This window comes from Nicotiana tabacum, chromosome 16 (assembly GCF_000715075.1).
Source record: "Nicotiana tabacum cultivar K326 chromosome 16, ASM71507v2, whole genome shotgun sequence".
NCBI lineage: Eukaryota > Viridiplantae > Streptophyta > Magnoliopsida > Solanales > Solanaceae > Nicotiana > Nicotiana tabacum.
In genome coordinates this window covers 171,039,014-171,057,929 of record NC_134095.1, presented here as the reverse complement: position 1 = coordinate 171,057,929, position 18,916 = coordinate 171,039,014, and the positions used below count along the sequence as shown (strand labels likewise).

The 18,916-nt window shown below is 38.4% G+C and overlaps 2 protein-coding genes and 1 pseudogene across 2 annotated transcripts; 2 read left to right on the top strand and 1 right to left on the bottom strand.

The window, feature by feature from the left end:
- Positions 1-2,414: 2,414 nt before the first annotated feature.
- On the bottom strand, positions 2,415-5,872 carry LOC142170516 (uncharacterized). Its single transcript, XM_075232448.1, has 3 exons — positions 4,712-5,872; positions 3,736-4,664; positions 2,415-3,597 (listed from the first exon to the last, which is right to left on the bottom strand). Exons 1-3 carry the CDS (start codon positions 5,870-5,872, stop codon positions 2,415-2,417), a joined length of 3,273 nt encoding a protein of 1,090 aa, XP_075088549.1.
- A 2,137-nt stretch (positions 5,873-8,009) lies between these two features.
- On the top strand, positions 8,010-13,657 carry LOC107806856 (mediator of RNA polymerase II transcription subunit 13-like; annotated as a pseudogene).
- Positions 13,658-16,266: 2,609 nt separating this feature from the next.
- On the top strand, positions 16,267-18,690 carry LOC107815621 (uncharacterized). Its single transcript, XM_016641236.2, has one exon. It carries the CDS (start codon positions 16,597-16,599, stop codon positions 18,493-18,495), a length of 1,899 nt encoding a protein of 632 aa, XP_016496722.1. The 5' UTR covers positions 16,267-16,596; the 3' UTR covers positions 18,496-18,690.
- The last annotated feature ends 226 nt before the right edge of the window (positions 18,691-18,916 follow it).

The following is an 18,916-nucleotide window of genomic DNA, read 5'->3' as shown; positions in this document are numbered from 1 at the left end:
AATTTAATGTGTAAGTTGCATTGTTTATCACATTGCTTGACGTTTACTTCTTATTTGTTTATTCATATTATGGTTACTAATTTATTTTAGTGACAACGATGAAAATGACAAAAACTAGGAGGACGACCAACTTGTGAATTAATGGGACTTTTTTGGCAATTTTGGATTTTTTAATTATTTTTAGTATCTTTCTAGTTTCTAGTGCAATTTTTATACTATATTTTTTGAAATTTGATAGCACTTTCCTCATGTTTAAGGTTAAATATTTGTCGAGCATAAATTGTTGATGAAGACTAAAAGTATTAGATTTTGACAAACTTAAAGGATCAAAACTGTCTAGTACATGCTTAAAGGACTATTGTTAACCTATCTTCAAACATAAGGGGCCATTATTGTCAACTTATAGAAAACTTAAAAAACCAAGACTATTTAGTAGTTAGTACATGCTTAAAGGGCGACTATGAACCGATCTTCAAACATAATGGACCATTTTGTCATTTTCTCGAAACTACATACCTGTATGTATTTGGATTCTCTCTTTTTGACTGCTAGTTCCCCCTCTTTAATTTCCCGATCAAAAACCTCTCCCCGTCCGACAGATTCCGCCATAATCGGCGGCATTGCAGTGCTGTCTTTGTCCCAAGCTTCATTGAAAAATCTCCAACAGTGAAAGGCATGGCATTATGGCTTTCTATCAATTTCAACTTCTGTTGGATTTTACGAAACTGAGTATAGGTAATGGTAAGACGACCCAATTTTGATCTATTAATTCTTTTTCAGAGAGAATTTTCCCTGCCAAGTATTTGTTTGCATAAGATTTGTCATATTCTACGTTGACGTCAAACACAAAAGTCCTTTAAGTTGAAAACCATGATGACTGAAGGTAAGTATATTTAAAATTACCGAAGGTACTATGCTTTACATCAAATGGTGTTGTGATAGGAACTCAACTGAATTCCAGCTAAGAAACGAAGGAGAAGCTCACCTAAAGGGCAAATATGGAGAATTGCCCTTGAACAGTGTGCTCGATTAGAACTCAACAATGGAGTTCTGAGTAATTGAAGAGAGAGAGAGAGAGAGATGAGAAGAATATAGAATTCTTATTCAAACATTACATGAGAAATTACAGAATTGGGGAAAATTCAATCTATATAGGAGGGCGGGAAAGTTAGTTGTAACTAACTTTAGGAACTCCCCTTCCTTCAGCTGCCTAGCGCGTGCAACTCACGTGAGTTTCTAACAACTTTTTAACAAACTCCTAACTGATTTAGCTAATGGGGTATTTAGCTAATAGGATCGTATCAACTACCCCCCTCTACAGACAATCCTTGTCCTCAAGGATCAAATAAAGGAAACCTCTGCTTCATGACATAGTAGTCTTCCCAGGTGCTATCTTCAGGAGTAGCATTAAACCATTTGACTAAAATCTCAGAAACAGCACGCCCATGTTTTTGAATCATGCGCCTATCCAGTTTAGCTTCAGGTTCCAATAGAACATGACCTTCATCGGAGAGCACCACTGGTAAGGTAACTGTGGCTGAGTGAGATCCAATCTTCCTTTTCAGTTGGGAGATGTGGAAAGTGGGATGAATCTTTGTACCAGCAGGCAGGTCCAAGGTGTAAGCAACTGCTCCCACCTTAGCAATGATTTTGAAAGGACCAAAAAACTTGGGTGAGAGTTTCTGATAACCATGTGACTTGAGAGAGAGCTGTCTATAAGGTTGTAACTTGACATAAACCCAATCTCCTACTGCATATGCCCTATCAGTTTTTCCTTTGTCAGCTTGGGCCCTCATCCTATTCTGGGATTTCTCCAAATGAGACCTCAACAGTCTGAGGGTGGCCTCCCTAGCCTGTAGACTTCTATCAACCAAGTCCAATTGGGAGTCAAAACTCATATAAGGAAGCAAGGGAGGAGGCTTCTGGCCATAAACTGCCTCATAAGGGGTCATGTTGGTGCTGGAATGATAGGATGTGTTGTACCACCATTCAGCTAGTGGCAACCACTGTGGCCATGTTCTTGGTTTCTCAAATGTCATGCATCGAAGGTAGGCTTCTACACATCTGTTAACCACCTCTGTCTGGCCATCTGTTTGAGGATGGTAGGCTGTGGAAGTTAGGAGAGAAACCTGCTGCAACTTGAACAACTCCTTCCAAAATTTACTTGTGAACACAGCATCCCTATCTGACACTATAGACTTAGGCATTCCATGAAGTTTTAACACCTGATCCATGAACACCTGAGCCACTTCCAATGCAGTGTAAGGATGCTTGAGGGCTATGAAATGGGCAGCCTTGCTCAGTCGATCCACCACTACAAAAATCACTTCTTTCCCAGCAACCTTAGGAAGGCCTTCAATAAAGTCCATGGAGATGTCTTGCCAAACCTTCTCTGGTATAGGTAAGGGCTGGCGTTATCCTGGATAAGCCACAGTCTCATTTTTGCACTTTTGACACACATCACAGCTCCTTATATAGTTGTAAACATCCTGCTTCATTTTCTTCCAATAGAAATCTTGTTTAAGCCTTTTCAATGTGGCTGTAATGCCAGAATGACCTCCTATAGGACTGTCATGGTAATAGGATAAGAGTTTAGTTCTGAGTGCTTGATCAGTACCAATCACCAATTTATTCTTCCTGCTTAGAATCCCATTGTGAAACCTATAGTAAGGTTTAGTGGTTTTGCCTTCCTGTATGGATTTGATAAGCTGTTGAAGTGTAAGATCCTGAGTCCGTGAAGCTTTGACTGATTCCAAAATATCTGAGCTAACATTGGAAATGCTATATAGTTGAATGCCTTCTTCCCTCCTAGATAAAGCATCAGCAACCACATTCTCTTTTCCCTTCTTGTAGTCAATAGAATAGTCATAACCAAGCAACTTGACTAGCCATTTCTGCTGGCTTGGAGTAGTGATCCTCTGCTCCAACAGGTACTTAAGGCTGTGATGATCAGTTCTGATGGTGAATGGTCTTCCCAGCAAATAGGGTCTCCACTTTTGTACAGCAGATATCAAGGCTAGTAATTCTCTTTCATATACTGATAGTGCCCTGTTCTTGGCTGATAAACCCTTGCTAAAGAAAGCAATAGGTTTATTGTTTTGGGCCAGAACAGCTCCAATCCCCTTACCAGAAGCATCAGTCTCAACTGTGAATGTTTTTGAAAAATCTGGGAGAGCTAGAACAGGTGCTGAAGTGATAGCTCTCTTCAATTCTTCAAAAGTAGTATTGGCTGCAACATTCCATTGAAAGTTACCCTTTTTGAGCAAGTCAGTTAAAGGCCTTGCAATAATACCATACCCCTTGATAAACCTCCTGTAATAACCAGTCAATCCCAAGAATCCCCTTAGACCCTTGATGGAAGAAGGTAGTGGCCAATCCAGCACTCCTTGTACCTTCTGATTGTCCATAGACACACCATGCCCAGAGATAATGTGGCCTAAGTAGTGAATTTGAGTTACTCCAAAAGCACATTTACTCTGTTTGATGAACAAGGTATGGGATCTCAGCACCTTGAAAGCTTCCTCCAGATGTACTAAGTGGTCAGTCCAACTTTGGCTGTATATGAGGATATCATCAAAGAAAACTAGGATAAACTTTCTGAGGAATTTGTGAAAAATCTGATTCATCAAGCTTTGAAAGGTAGAAGGGGCATTGGTTAAACCAAAAGGCATAACTAGGAATTCATAGTGGCCATGGTGAGTCCTAAAGGCAGTCTTAGGTATGTCTGGTTCAAACATCCTAATCTGGTGGTAGCCAGCCCTTAGATCTAGCTTAGAGAAGTACTTAGCACCATGTAATTCATCCAGCAGCTCTTCAATTACAGGTATTGGGAATTTGTCCTTGACTGTGTAGCTGTTTAACTCCCTATAATCCACACATAAATGCCAGGATCCATCCTTCTTCTTAACCATCACAATAGGGGATGAATAAGGACTAGTACTGTTCCTTATGATCCCAGAATCTAACATCTCGTTCACCATTTTTTCAATTTCATTTTTTTGCACATTAGGATATTTATAAGGTCTGATATTGATAGGAGAAGTACCTTCTTTTAGGATGATCTTATGGTCATGCAGTCTAGGAGGAGGAAGTTGTTTTGGTTCCTCAAAGAGATCACTGTACTGCTGCAATATAGCTTGTAACTCTCCATTCCTACTAGGCTCCTGGGGCAAGCTTTCCACTGCCAACAGGCTAATTTCCACATCTTGCTGCTGGTGCTCCATGAACAAACCTACAGATATCATGCATAACTCTGCAGGTTTGGCCAATAACTTGTCTATGCTGCCTTGCTGAATCAACTTGGTAGCTGGGGGTTGTATTCCCCTTAATGACACCTTGTGCCCCATAATGTTGAACTCCATTCTAAGTTTTTTGAAGTTCCACATGATATCCCCCAATGTAATTAACCACTGAATACCCAAAACCATGCTGCACCCTCCAATTGGTAATACCAACATATCTGAATCAAAGGACACACCCTGCATCTTCCACATCAGCTTCTTACATATGTTGTTGCTTTTCACCTTCTTCCCATTAGCTACAGACACATCAAAAGGACCTATAGCTGTCAATACACAACCCAATTTCTTGGCAGTATTAAGGTCCAAAAAATTGTGAGTGCTGCCAGTGTCAATTAGGACCTGCACAACCTTGCCCTTGACACCCTAATAGTCCTAAAATCATGCAGGCCATTCATAGTATGAACTGACACATGAGGCAAAATGGACCCCTCATCATCAGTTTCCCACTCTTGACTAATCATACTCAATAATTCTGCTGAATCCAGCATCACATCTTGCTCTATCTCCACTCCTTCTAAGTCCTCTTCCACTTCCATAGAAAACAGTTGTCTCCTATTTTTACACACATGACCAAAACTGTATTTCTCATCACAGTTATAACAAAGGCCTTTACTTCTTCTTTCCTCCATTTCAGCAGGGGTTAGTCTTTTGGCATTTCTATAGGTAGGTTTAGAAGGTAAGGTTTTGGAGTTGGAAGGTTTATTTGAGGGTTGACTAAATCTGGGAATTATCTGAGTATTGGATTGAGAAGGTTGAGGGTTAACAGACGAAATTCTGGGTGTATTCTTGGTTGAAAATGAAGGATTCGAGGGAATCATGAAGACTTGTTTCTGGACTATCAATGTCTGCTCCTGAATCCTAGCTAAACTAATGGCTTTAGCTAGAGATCTAGGTGCTAACATCTTACCAGGTAAGCCAATTTCTGGTTTCAAACCCCTAATGAAACAGCTAACAACATATTCTTCTGATAATTCCACCCTAGTTAACAGTTCGTCAAACAAATCAACATAGTCTTGGACTGAACTTACCTGTCTTAGGTCTTTAAGGTCTCCCATGGGATCATCAAATAGCTCAGAACCAAATCGAGCATACAAGCAAGCTACATACTCACCCCACCTTGGCCAATCCCTGGTCACCCTGTGCTTCATATAGGATTGATGCCATTGTAGAGCCCTTCCTTCCAGCTTGCACGAAACTGCTCTCACTTTAGAGTCTTCAGGTATCTCCTCATATGCGAAAATCTGTTCGCATTTGTATAACCAATCTTTCAACCCTACACCATCAAAAACAGGAAATTCTGTATGATAATCACGATTGGGAGGTTGATGGCCTCCAGGACGAGGGCCTACCACCTCTGGCCTTTCATTCTCTACAGGGAACTCATGATTTTGGACTCCAGTCGTAGCCAAATTTCCCACCAGCAACTTCCTAATTTCATCCATAGCCTGAGCCACCCTATTGTCGACTGATTTCTGCAATTCCGCCACTGACGATGTAACTGACTCTATCGATCCCTTGAGACTATTGACTTCTTTCCTTAATTCGTGCATTCGAGTGTTGTGATCGCCCATTTTCACAGCTCCAAGGAACGAATGCTCTGATACCAATGATAGGAACTCAACTGAATTCGGGCTAAGAAACGAAGGAGAAGCTCACCTAAAGGGCAAATATGGAGAATTGCCCTTGAACAGTGTGCTCGATTAGAACTCAACAATGGAGTTCTGAGTAATTGAAGAGAGAGAGATTTGAAGAATATAGAATTCTTATTCAAACATTACATGAGAGATTACAGAATTGGGGAAAATTCATTCTATATAGGAGGGCAGGAAAGTTAGTTGTAACTAACTTTAGGAACTTCCCTTCCTTCAGCTGCCTAGCGCGTGCAACTCACGTGAGTTTCTAACAACTTTTTAACAAACTCCTAACTGATTTAGCTAATGGGGTATTTAGCTAATAGGATCGTATCATGTTGTTAAGAGTCTGTCAAGAGGTTTGTTTGTCAATAGACAATGTAGAGAACTTTTAGTGTTAGAGAACCTAAAATTATTGAATATTGAATGATATGAGTCCAAATAGATCAGTGGATAGTCAGTAATGTATGTGGTGTGTGTGTATATGTATTGCTTGCCAAAAAGTCACTTCAATTCACAAGTTTGTTATTGATTAACATTTAACACATGGCACAACTATGCCTCAATCCAGAATAAGTTGGGGTCGGCTATATAAATCCTTACCAACGTTGTATCTTCTATAGTGTTCTTTGACCGATTATTTGCCACCTGCTCTCCTGTGTGCATCTACTGCTGTTCTTATTAGTTAGTAATTGACAAAAGCTGAAAGAATAAGAACTTAAAATTTTATAAATACTATAAAGGTACAAAAGAATTTGAGATTAGTGGATCTGAATTACAGCATCAAGCAGTAATTATTGGAAGAATGGAGAATAAATTGGATAGGTGGCCGGGACGATGCAAATTGTGCTTCTACAACAGAAACCACCATTCATATGTAGATATCAACACTTCATCTGAGTAAATTTGAGAAGAGAGCATTTTAATTACAACATCAATTAGATTATTATTTATTGGAAAATATAAAGCAGTACAAGTGAGATAGGATAAAACAAGAAAGCTAGGAGACATGCCCAAAGTGGATAAGTGGTGCGGATGAATGCAAAATGGCCAGTTACAGCACAGACTACCGTAGCTATCAACAATTAAGCTGAATACTTCCATGCTAAGTCCTTTGCATACAATACAGTTAACACGGTTGACATGCCCATTATGTTTTTCAAGATCACTCCCACATAGATCTGCTTTTGAAGCAATTTAAAGAATAGAGTCGTCAAGACAAAATTATCAATAAAAAAGGTAAGTATTCTGCAGGAGTATTCATGAGAAAATAAAGATAAGAAAGAATCTACAGAACGTAGTATTTCTGTAGGCATATTTGAGATAGAGGAAAAGAGATGTAGATCTGGGAAAATGTCAAAGAAGCAGCTGTGGAACTCTGCTGGCTTGTTGAAGATAATAATGTTATTGCTGTTATTGCATTGATAGCCAGAGGTACTATGACAAATGACAGAAAGAAAGAAGGCACCCGATTGCACTAGCCAGTCGTATAATATTAATGGATCTGCACACAATGTTAATATAGCAATACCCAAAATCATTTGCAGCACAGATTTGCAGAATGCCCATTTTAACACCAAAGATTTGCAGAATGCCCATTTGATCTTGAGACCTGAGACTACCTGGAGCCAAATAAGAATTTGCCTCAAATATGAGAGCTGAGAAGCATATGTATCACATAAAACCAGAGTGTCATCTGCAAATAAAAGATGAGTGACCCGTAGGTCACAATGCTCGCTGAACGAGCCGGTGAAGCCCCTTAAGAGACCCCCTGAAGCCTTAAAATGCGATGGTGTTGGTTGAATTACTAAGTTGCATTTTGTCACCAGTTACTAGATCTAGGACTTCTTTTCATATGGATTACTTTAAGAGTTCAACCTGATGATAACTGAATTAGATGAAACCTTGCTGGAGCTGCATTTGATTCTTGTATTTACCTTATAATGGAGAGGACTCACATGGACATTGTAACATTGTATTTATGACCACCAAATTATTTGGAGTTCCTTTTATGTTTCTGGTCTTAATTTTGCTATGACAGGGTAGGAACTTAAGTCATTTACGTTGCAGATACCAAGACGATTGGCTTATGATGGACCTAGTTCTCTTCAGCTCTGGGAAAAGGCACCTTTTGAGCCTTATGCAATACCCAAACATGTAAGTTTATGATAGATAACACAAGTATTAAGTTCTTAATATCTTTAAGCAGTTCTTTTGCATTTCTCCTTAACTACTATTTTTCCACCATTTTTTCCAAAAATTTTCAGATGTCATATTACGTTGTCTGTCCAGACATCAATGCTCTAACAACAGCTGCAACTGATTTTTTCCAACAGCTTGGAACTGGTTAGTGTACTTAAATGTCTTGCTGATCTGAAGATAACATATTGTGTTCCATCTGTGCTACAGAAAATAATACACTGGTTGCTTTGGTTGTAGGAAGGTTAAGATTCAGGTATCTGAAAAGTGTAAATACACATTGATTTCACAAGGTGGCTGGTTCATATTTAATAATCTGCATTTCATAACTCAACCTGCATGTCTCTTCCATTTTGGAGATGTGGATAAGTGACTAATTTGAAATCATTTTTTTTAATTGCACAAAAAGATGAGATCAAGGTTTGAAATCATTTTTTTGGTGAAAATCTGAATACATAGATGATCCTGAGGAAATTCTAGATGTTTTAGGTTCCTTGTAAGAACAAGGTTTTTTGTTTTTTACTATTTTGGGGCTTTGATGTAATATACACACACACACACAAAACACACACACACACACACACACACACACACAGAGAGAGAAATATGTTACCATTCTCAAATAAAGAAGATGAAATCAAAGTTGGAAAGATTATATTGAAGTAACTAGAAAAAGGAGATCAAATTATTGCGTTCTTCTCATATAAATCCAGCTTCAAAATTGTCCTTGACCTGGATATTTGTAATGTAAATATGGCCACCTCTATGTTTGACGAATGAAATTTTGTCCTTGACTTGGATATTGACTACGCTTCTCTCTTTCAGTTTATGAGATGTGCAAACTGGGAACTCATTCACCTCAATGTATGGGAAATGAGATGGAGATAGATTCTGGGAAGAATGTATCTTCTGTTTTTGTTCTGATTGATTGCCCTCAGTCAATGAAGATAGACAGCAGTAGTGCATCTATGCTGGGATCAATCAGTGATTATTTCCTATCCCTTTCCAATGGCTGGGATTTAGAAAGCTATTTGAAATCTCTCTCAAAAGTTCTCAGGAATTTAAAGCTTGGTTCATGCATGACCATGAATCCAGAAGAAGGAAGTACTGGTCCATGTACAGTAAGTTGTGACTCTCTTTGTTTGTCTTTTTTATTCCTCATCTACTTTTTTCTCTCTATCTCGCTTTTGTTCTCTCTTTCTCTCTTTTCCTCTCTCTTTTCTCTATTGCACTATAAAGTCGAAGATGCATCATTAAAGTGAACTTCGTTGAGTCCATTATGGATTAGCGGAAATAAAGTATCCTTTTGATAGAGTTTAGATGTTAGGACAGTCCCACCCCTTTCTCTTGATATGGGTATGCAAAGCAAAAGGGCAAGAGTAGATTGAGAGAAAAGAGTGATTACGTGGTCGTTAATTGTCACATGTGCTTCATAAGTATTTTGCCTTCTGGATAAGCTAATGCAAAAGGAAAAACTGGAAAGTACTTGTCAATCTAGAACTTTTCTTACTGCCTCTGGTACCTCCACTACGTAGCTATTTATTTTACTATGATCGGTCGTGACAAGAATGTTTATGTTGCTAAAGCTTGGGGTTTGGTAGCTGTCAAGTTGATAGTGAAGGAATGCCTTGCACAATGACCTGGTCTGTTATAATATTGTTACCCCAAGAGTAGTTCTCACTTACCTAAGGTTAGTGAAATGCCCAGTAGTTGGATGGGCAAATATAGCAAGGGAGACTTGTAAATGTTTCGTCTTATGTAGGTGTCAAAATTTACTAGTAAAATGCATCTGCTAAAGGGGATTAGTCAGCTTCAAAGGTGATAAATCTCTAAGGTAGAGCAGCAGACGAAGTGATTGGATTCTAGGCGTAACAGTAGCTCAAAATTCTCTTAATGTGAGAGAAGGATATACTGTGACCAGTTGAAACATTTGAGAAGCTTAATTATTAAGGGCTAAATTTTTGAAAACTGAGATGAAGTAACCTTGGCTAAGGGCTAAATGCTCTTATATTTCTGGTTGCATTTCTGATTCATAATTACTGATTGTTTTCTTTTTTCTTAGTTTCGGATACCCACTTGTTCCATTATTTTGGTCTTTGACTTCCATCTATCCAAAATGCTTCTTTTCAGAAAAGTTGAAATACTCTACCGACACTTTTGAGGAGTCAATGCAATGTAGCTTTGAATGAGAATCTGACATGCTGTTCTGTTGGGTCCAAATGGGGAAGAAATAGATATTTGAGAATTCATATAGCAGACTTAACTAGTTTGGGATTGAGGGTATTTCTTTGTGTTATTTTCTGTTCTACCATTTCCATAGTTATAAAACCCTGGAGTATCGGACTTAAGCGAATGAAAAGATGATACTAGGAAATATCTCATTTAAGCGATAAATTATATGGACAAAGTATTTCACCAGAAACTGATATCTGATTGTATATTTGAATGTTAAATCAGGTGATATACGTGGTTTGCCCTTTCGCTGAGCCTCTTGCGGTCCTACAGACGGTGATTGAATCTTCTATTGCTGCTGGATCAGTAATTCTTTCTTCAGACAAAGAGAGGCGATCTACACTGCAGAATCAAGTCGGGAAGGCCTTAAGTTACTCAGCAGCAGTGGATGAGTCACTCCCAAATGTTTTAACACTTTCAGGGTTTTGTATTCCTAAGTTGGTACTGCAGATTGTCACTGTTGATGCAATTTTTAGGATTACAAATCCTGCTGTCAGTGGGCTTGTCATCCTAAAGGAAATTGCTTTCACAGTTTATTACAAAGCCCGCAGGATATCTCGAGGGTCCTCCAGAGACATGGTTCAGTCATCATCCATGTCTGGTAGATCTCATCCGGTCCTGATGCAAATGACTTCCCCAGTTCCAGGGATGTGGAAGGACTGTGTTGGTCCTCGAAGCATAGGAACTTCCCTTCAGAGAGAGGCTGAACTTGATGCTAGCCTAAGGTCTGGTAGTTGGGACAACTGGCAAATATCAAGAGGGGGAGGTCTCGGATGTGATCCAAACAGAATGGAGGATTTTTCTTTTCAAGATGAAGTTCGTTATTTGTTTGAGCCCCTTTACATTCTCGCTGAACCAGGTTCATTGGATCGTGGACTTTCATTTCCTATGTCTTGTAATCCAATGGCTGAATCTTCAAAGCTTTTGTTAGATGATTGTACAGGTGAAAATTTTATGCAGAGTTCAGCTTCTTCAGGTGGCGGAGACACTGGAACAAACAATCAGTCTGAAACATCTGAACCAGATGGCTTTGGATCTGCACATCAAAAGTCACTTCCAAGCCTGCATTGTTGTTATGGATGGACTGATGATTGGCGCTGGCTGGTGTGTATATGGACAGATTCCAGGGGAGAGTTGCTTGATAATTATATATATCCATTTGGAGGAATAAGTAGTAGGCAGGATACGAAAGGCCTGCAATCTTTGTTTGTGCAAATTCTGTGACAAGGATGCCAGATACTTCAGGCATGTCCTCCTGAGGCTGCCATTGCCAAGCCTAGGGATTTTGTCATTGCACGTATTGGAAGCTTCTTTGAGCTTGAATGCCAGGGTAAACATTCGCTATCAATATTTTGTGCTTATTGTTTACTTTTATTGCATTACGATCCACAACGGTCTTGAATTTTGATGACATTGACTTGCTGGCTCCACCTTTAATTCCAACAGATTTTCAGCTGATCTCATTGTTATTCTTGGTGTGGGATAAGATTATATGACACTTTGAACGTCTTGAAAGAGTGCAGCTTTTGTTGGTTTTATTTTGAGGGACTAGAATGAAGTTTCTGCTTGGGTTACCATTCATCTGTAATGTTGCTGAAGTTGCTAATCTTATTGATGCAATTTTCTGGACGCAGAATGGCAGAAAGCCCTGTATGCAGTTGGGGGATCTGAGGTGAAGAAATGGTCTCTGCAGCTAAGACGATCTGTGCCTGATGGAATGTCGGCAAGTAGTAATGGGACATCCTTGCAGCAACAGGAAATAGGTCTGATTCAGGAAAAAGCACTTCCTTCCTCCCCTAGTCCATTGTACAGTCCTCACTCAAAGGCTTCCTCTTTCATGAAAGGTGGCTTGGAGCAACCATCCACAAGGAAGCAGTTAATTGGTGGACAGGGTATGGTGGACAACTCGAGGGGTTTACTTCAATGGGTGCAAAGCATTAGTTTTGTCTCTGTTTCAATTGATCATTCCTTACAGCTTATGTTGCAAGCAGATTTAATGAGTCACGGTAGGTGTCGTCTTTTCCCTTCTTTTTGTTTCTTTGATTCCCTTTTTATCTGATTGATTTGACTCTCCTTGCCTTTCTTCTGGAATCTCTTATACTATCTACCAATGAACTGTAAAGGAGATGTTATTTCTGAAAACTTAACCAATCAGAGATAAAATGAACTAGGGGCCACTTGTAAGCATAATGTTCTTTGCAGATAACACTCCAAGGGAATTGCTTCTCTAGTTGGAGGTGTGAAATTATTCTTTGAGAAACTCTAGGGAGGAATAGCCTAATGCTGAGGAATTGTGGTTGAGATACGAGTACCAAGGGAGTAAAGTGGGATTCAGCACGCGCTGGGCTTATGTGTTGCAGTTTTTTTTGTGTGTGTTGGGTTGGGGAGGGGGGGGGTGGGTTGGTGTTTACCATATGGACGAATATTCTTTGAGAAATATTCTCTGGATTTATCATCAGTTCACATTTTTATGCCTAGTTATTTCTGTTTCATACTTGTGTATGGTTGTATATGAACAAGAAAATTTTGCAGGGACGAGTCAAAGTAGTGGCATTCTGAGTCAGCCAGGTTATCTTGAAGGTTATACTCCAGTGAAGTCCCTTGGTTCTACATCCACCTCCTATATTCTAATCCCATCACCCAGTATGCGGTTCCTACCTCCTGTTGGTCTTCAGCTTCGCACTTGCCTAACTGCTGAATCACCACCACTCGCCCATCTTCTCCACAGCAAGGGCTGTGCTATCCCTCTTTCAACAGGTTTTGTGGTTTCAAAAGCAGTACCTACAATGAGGAGAGATGCGAGGAGCATCTCAAAAGAAGAATGGCCCTCAGTTCTATCTGTCAACCTCGTTGATTACTATGGTGGCAGCAACATCATCCAAGAAAAGTTTTTGAAGGGTGTTGGTAAGGTTGGGGGAATGGGAACAGGCTCGGAAACATGAGATGTTGAAATAGAGACTCACTTGATTCTTGAGAACATAGCTGCAGAACTCCATGCTTTATCATGGATGACTGTAAGTCCGGCATACTTGGAGAGAAGATCTGCTTTGCCTTTTCATTGTGACACGGTATTAAGGCTTCGAAGGCTGCTTCATTTTGCTGATAAGGAAGATTCTCGGCAACCTGAGAAATCACAAGTTTAGGGTATGTAAAAATTGCACTATGCGCACAAAACTTGTTGAAGCCGTCCATCATGTACGCAGCTTATATGTTTATTTCACTTTAGAAATGACTGCAAACGCGAAGTGCATATAGTACTAGCTTACTTGTTAGAAGACAATTCTTTTCGAAGAGTGTAACCTTAGGAGAAGTTAGTAGTTGTAGGATAGTAGATTGTTAATTTTTGTACATAATGTTGTGTATACTTTCACAGCGATTCGAAGAGAGTTGAGTACACAATTCTTTTGCCTTCAAAATTCGTTTCAAGGTCGAGTTCTCATTATCTTTACAACATTCTAAGGCACTTTATGACGGGATACTTTACTTGACTGCAATCTTGTGAGTGTAGTTTATTGATTTTTTTCCTATTTGATAGCGCTTTTCTGAATGAGAAATCGGATCTTAAACCAAGTATTGGTGCTTCATTCAAAATTCAGATGTTGTATTTGAATTTTTATGAAGGAATTGTTATGAGGGAATTACTTACATTATGAAGGAATTGTTATGAGGGAATTACTTACATTAAGGATATTTTTGTTTTTTAGTACTTTATTCTATGTATTGCTAATATGTATTTCTATTTCACATTCTATGTTGTATAAACTAATATCTAGATTCGCTCATAAGTTAACGAGGGTATCATTTATACCGTCAACCATATGCTACATAGGATTATGCGCGATATTATCTTATGCAGGAGTTTATGTTGATATTATTTTTCCAATCATTCCGATCAATGGATCTTTAAAAACCGACTAAATCGATCGAATCGTACCGAACTAATTATTAGATTTATTTTAATAAAATCGTTTGCTTTTATATAAACTTGTAATCGTACCGAATAATAGGCTAGGTATCTAATTTTACAAAAATAAATCGAAAAAATATCGTACCGTACAGAATAAATTTATATATAAAAATATATTTTATATACTAAGTTTAAAACTAACAAAACATTAAGTTTTTTTCTTGGGTCTTGGGATTATGGAAATGACGACAAGTGACCAAATAATTAATATCCAAAGAGTGTTTTGGTACGAAGGAAAACATTTCCTTATGAACTCATTTTCCTTATCAAGAGAAAGGAAAACATTTTCCAAAACTTTTTCTCAACCTTCCGCACTCTCACCACCCCACCCTACCCCCTCTCCAAAAATATTTTTTTTTTCTTTCCAAATTTCAGTTTTTCCGTTACCACCCACCCTACTACCCCTCCAACCCCCACCCCTCCTTCGCACCCCGAAATTTTTTTTTACCTTAATTTTTTTTTTTTTTTTGCAATTTCAAATTTCTGTTTTTTCATTTTTCTGCACCACCCACCACCAACCCCAACCCCCTCCTCCCCCCCCCCTCACCCGCACAAAAAAATTATTTTTTAATTTTTTTTGTAATTTAAATTTCTGTTTTTTTACTGCCCTCTCCCCCATCCCCCTCCCCCCCCCCACTCGAAAAAAAATTTAAAATATTTTTCAGTTTTAATTTTTTTATTTATCAGTTTAAAGGCTCAAAATTTTACAAGTTCCAAAATTATGATTTCGGAGGTTTATGTGTTTGGAAGTTTACGGGTTTAGAAATTATAAAGTTTACGGGTTTGAAATTCCGCGGTTTTGAAAGTTTAGCGGTTCGAAAGTGTATGAAATTTATGGGTTCGGAAGGTTGTTGGTTTGAAAGTTTATGACTTCATGTTTATTATATCTAAATTATTTATGAATACTCTTGAGAAATCATTTTCTTTAATTTGCGTACCAAACACCGAAAATGAATAAGATTACTACTTGTTTTCCAAGAAAATATTTTCTTGGAAAACATTTTCTACGGGAAACATTTTCCGTTATACCAAACACACCCAAAGTCTCAACTTCCAAACCTATTCTACTACTCATATCGAAACTAAATTAGTTCTAACATCTTGAGTAGCAAGCCACTAAGTATTCCAACGATCTTCAGTAGCAAGTCATAAGGTAGTAGATATCTTTCCTCTCGTATGATTTCGATTTATTATACTAATCTTTTAATAAGTTCTATTCTTGAGTCCCAAATAGATTAATATCTTTTCACTCGTATGATTTATATTTCTCTTGTCTTTACTTAATCTGTTTTACGCAACTATAGTGAGGTCGAGGGTCAATGGGAAACAACCTCTCTGCCCTTGCAGGATTGGGGTAAGGCTGCGTACATCTTACCCTTTCCAGACCCCACTTATGAGAAATTACTGGACTTGTTGTTGTTGTACTATAAAATAGTGAGATGAGTCTCTATTCTGGACATCTGTCACGTTCTTTTGATCATCACTTTTAAAATAGTCAAAATGCCTAAAGAATTTTGCCAAAGTTTTATGCAAGTACACATTATCGCGTTCTAACTTCGACTAGTGACTCTTGCATGATATTTTAAAAAAAATGCCGAAAAATTAACCAAACTATACCGATACCAAAGAGAAATCGAGATGATTGAGACGGTTGCGAAAAATATAATTTTGTTTATACAAAATGGAATAACTAAAAATTTGGTATGATACAAATTTTATAAAATAATTGGCCGAACCAAACCATTGACACCGCTAATTCCAGCTAAACGACCTCGAGTGTAGTGCTGGAAATGAAATATATGTTTTGTTTACTTTTAAGAAAATGTTGAGTATATGTTTGAGGTATTTTAGTTATTTTAATTCGTATATTACTAATTCTCATATTTATTTTCTCACATTTTATCCCACAAAATTATAAACATTCTCCATAACTAATGCATATAGCCCTTTTTGTCCAAATGAAGTGACACCTTTATTTTTTTAATCAGTCCCGAAAAGAATATAACCTTCTATATTTAGTAACCATTAACTTTAAAATATGATGATTTATAGCTAGAGAATTGTTATTGTTTGTTTTAGACCAAGAATTTTAAAAGTAATTTTTTCAGGCACAAAAAAAGACAGCCAAACAGTATATTGTACACTAAATACTACACTCCGAATCCTGGATTTCATGCAAGTGTTATAATATGAGCTCACTTATAAGCTAGATTATGTTTTGCATTAGCCAATTGATCTTATAATCTCCAATATCCCAAGGTTGGAGATGCTGAAACAGTTTGTAGCTCCAGTAAAGCTCAAACATTGTTTTAATTTCTGCAAGTCAGCTATTAAGCTTCAAACTGAACTTCATTTTCAACTAAAGAATTATTCTTTACTTCCCAGAGTAGATTACACATGTAACCAAGATGTTGTTAGGTCAAATAGGATTATTTCCAAGCTAAGCAAAGAAGGTCAGATTGAGGAAGCAAGGAAGCTGTTTGATAAAATGCCTGAACCAGATGTGGTATCATGGACAGCGATGATTTCGGGTTATATAATATGTGGGAAGATTGATAAAGCGAGGGAGTTGTTTGATAGGACTGATGCAAAGAGAGATGTTGTTACTTGGACAGCTATGCTGGCTGCGTATGCGAGGACGAATAGGATTCTTGAGGCTGAGTTGCTTTTCAACGAAATGCCCGAGAAGAATGTTGTTTCTTGGAATAGTATGATTGATGGGTATGTGAGAAATGGTGGGATTGATAAGGGGTTGGAATTGTTTAGGAAAATGAAGGAGAGGAATGTGGTTTCCTGGAACATGGTTATAGCAGGATTGGCTCGGAATGGGCGAATGCATGAGGCAAGGTTGCTTTTTGATCAGATGCCTGAGAAGAATGTGGTGTCTTGGACTACAATGATATCAGGGTTGTCAAGAAATGGGAAAGTCGATGAGGCTAGAGTACTTTTTGATTGGATGCCTGAGCGGAATGTGGTTTCTTGGAATGCAATGATTACTGGGTATATGCAGAACTCGAGACTTAATGAAGCGCTTGAATTGTTTGAGATGATGCCAGAAAAGACTGTGTCTTCCTGGAATACAATTATCATGGGCTTCATTCAAAACGGGGAACTAAGCGGAGCTAGAATATTGTTTGATAAAATGAGGCAAAGAGATGTGGTTTCTTGGACAACGATGATTAACGGGCATGTGCTAGAGGGGAAAAGTGAAGAAGCGCTAAGAAATTTCTGTGACATGCAAATGGATGGTGGAGTGAAACCAAATGAAGGGACTTTTGTGAGTGTTTTGGGTGCTTGCAGTGACTTAGCTGGTCTTAGTGAAGGAATGCAAATTCACCAAGTAATTAGCAAAACTATTTATCAGGAGAACGAAATGGTCATATCAGCACTTATAAACATGTATTCAAAATGTGGAGATGTAGCAACTGCAAGGAAAATATTTGATGATGACTTGAGAGGCCAGAGAGATCTTATATCTTGGAACGTCATGATTGCAGCTTATTCTCACCATGGATGTGGAAGAGAGGCAATCAATTTGTTCAATGAAATGCTGCAAATGGAATTCAAACCAAATGATGTGACCTACGTGGGATTGCTTGCTGCCTGCAGCCACACAGGTTTGGTGGAGGAAGGGTTAAAATACTTTGATGAGCTCTCTAGGGACGATTCCATAAAGTTGAGAGAAGACCATTATACATGCCTTGTAGATCTCTGCGGTCGAGCAGGAAGACTTAAAGAGGCCTTGGAAGTTATTGAACGGCTTCCAAGTACAGAATCAGCGTTCATTTGGGGAGTACTTCTTGCGGGGTGTAATGTTCATGGAGATTCAGAAACAGGAAAATTGGCCGCAATGAAAGTATTAGGGATTGACACAAAAAGTTCTGGAACCTATTTGTCGTTATTGAAATTGTCCGCTTCGAATGGAAAGTGGAAAGAAGCTGCAAAGCTGAGGACACAAATGAAGGACAGAGGATTGAAGAAGCAACCAGGTTGTAGCTGGATAGAAGTTGGGAACAGAGTTCATGTATTTTTAGTAGGCGATGAATCTCATTATGAAACCGAGGTTATTCACTCATTACTTAGAAACCTTCATTTGAAAATGAAAAGGACAGGTTGTGCACCAACAGATAATTTTGCAATGGAAGAAGATTATCTTATTATCTAATTGATTCGTCAAATCAATTGATTCGTCATGGTAGAGAAGGAAAACAGTGCACGGACAAGAAAGGAATAGCCGGAATAGAATGAAGGAATGATTCAATCTTCGGTCATTTCAGAACCGACGCCTCCTTTTTTGCCTTTTATCTATACTTCCCACCCCAACAAATTAAGGAACAAGCAACTGCTTTCACGCGAAAAAGTCTTTTTGCTGGGTGTCAAGTTGGTTGCTTTTAGATTTGATTACCTAATGACATTCACATTTCACCACTTTTTTTTTTTTTTGGCAATCCGCTAGGCAAACGCCTAGGGTTAGTTTTTCATTAATAAAAGAAAAAAAAAAGAAAAAAATACAACAATTCGGAAAAGTACAAATAAGGGGGACAATAGCACCGGTATTGTTAACCATATGCCTTGGCTATATAATC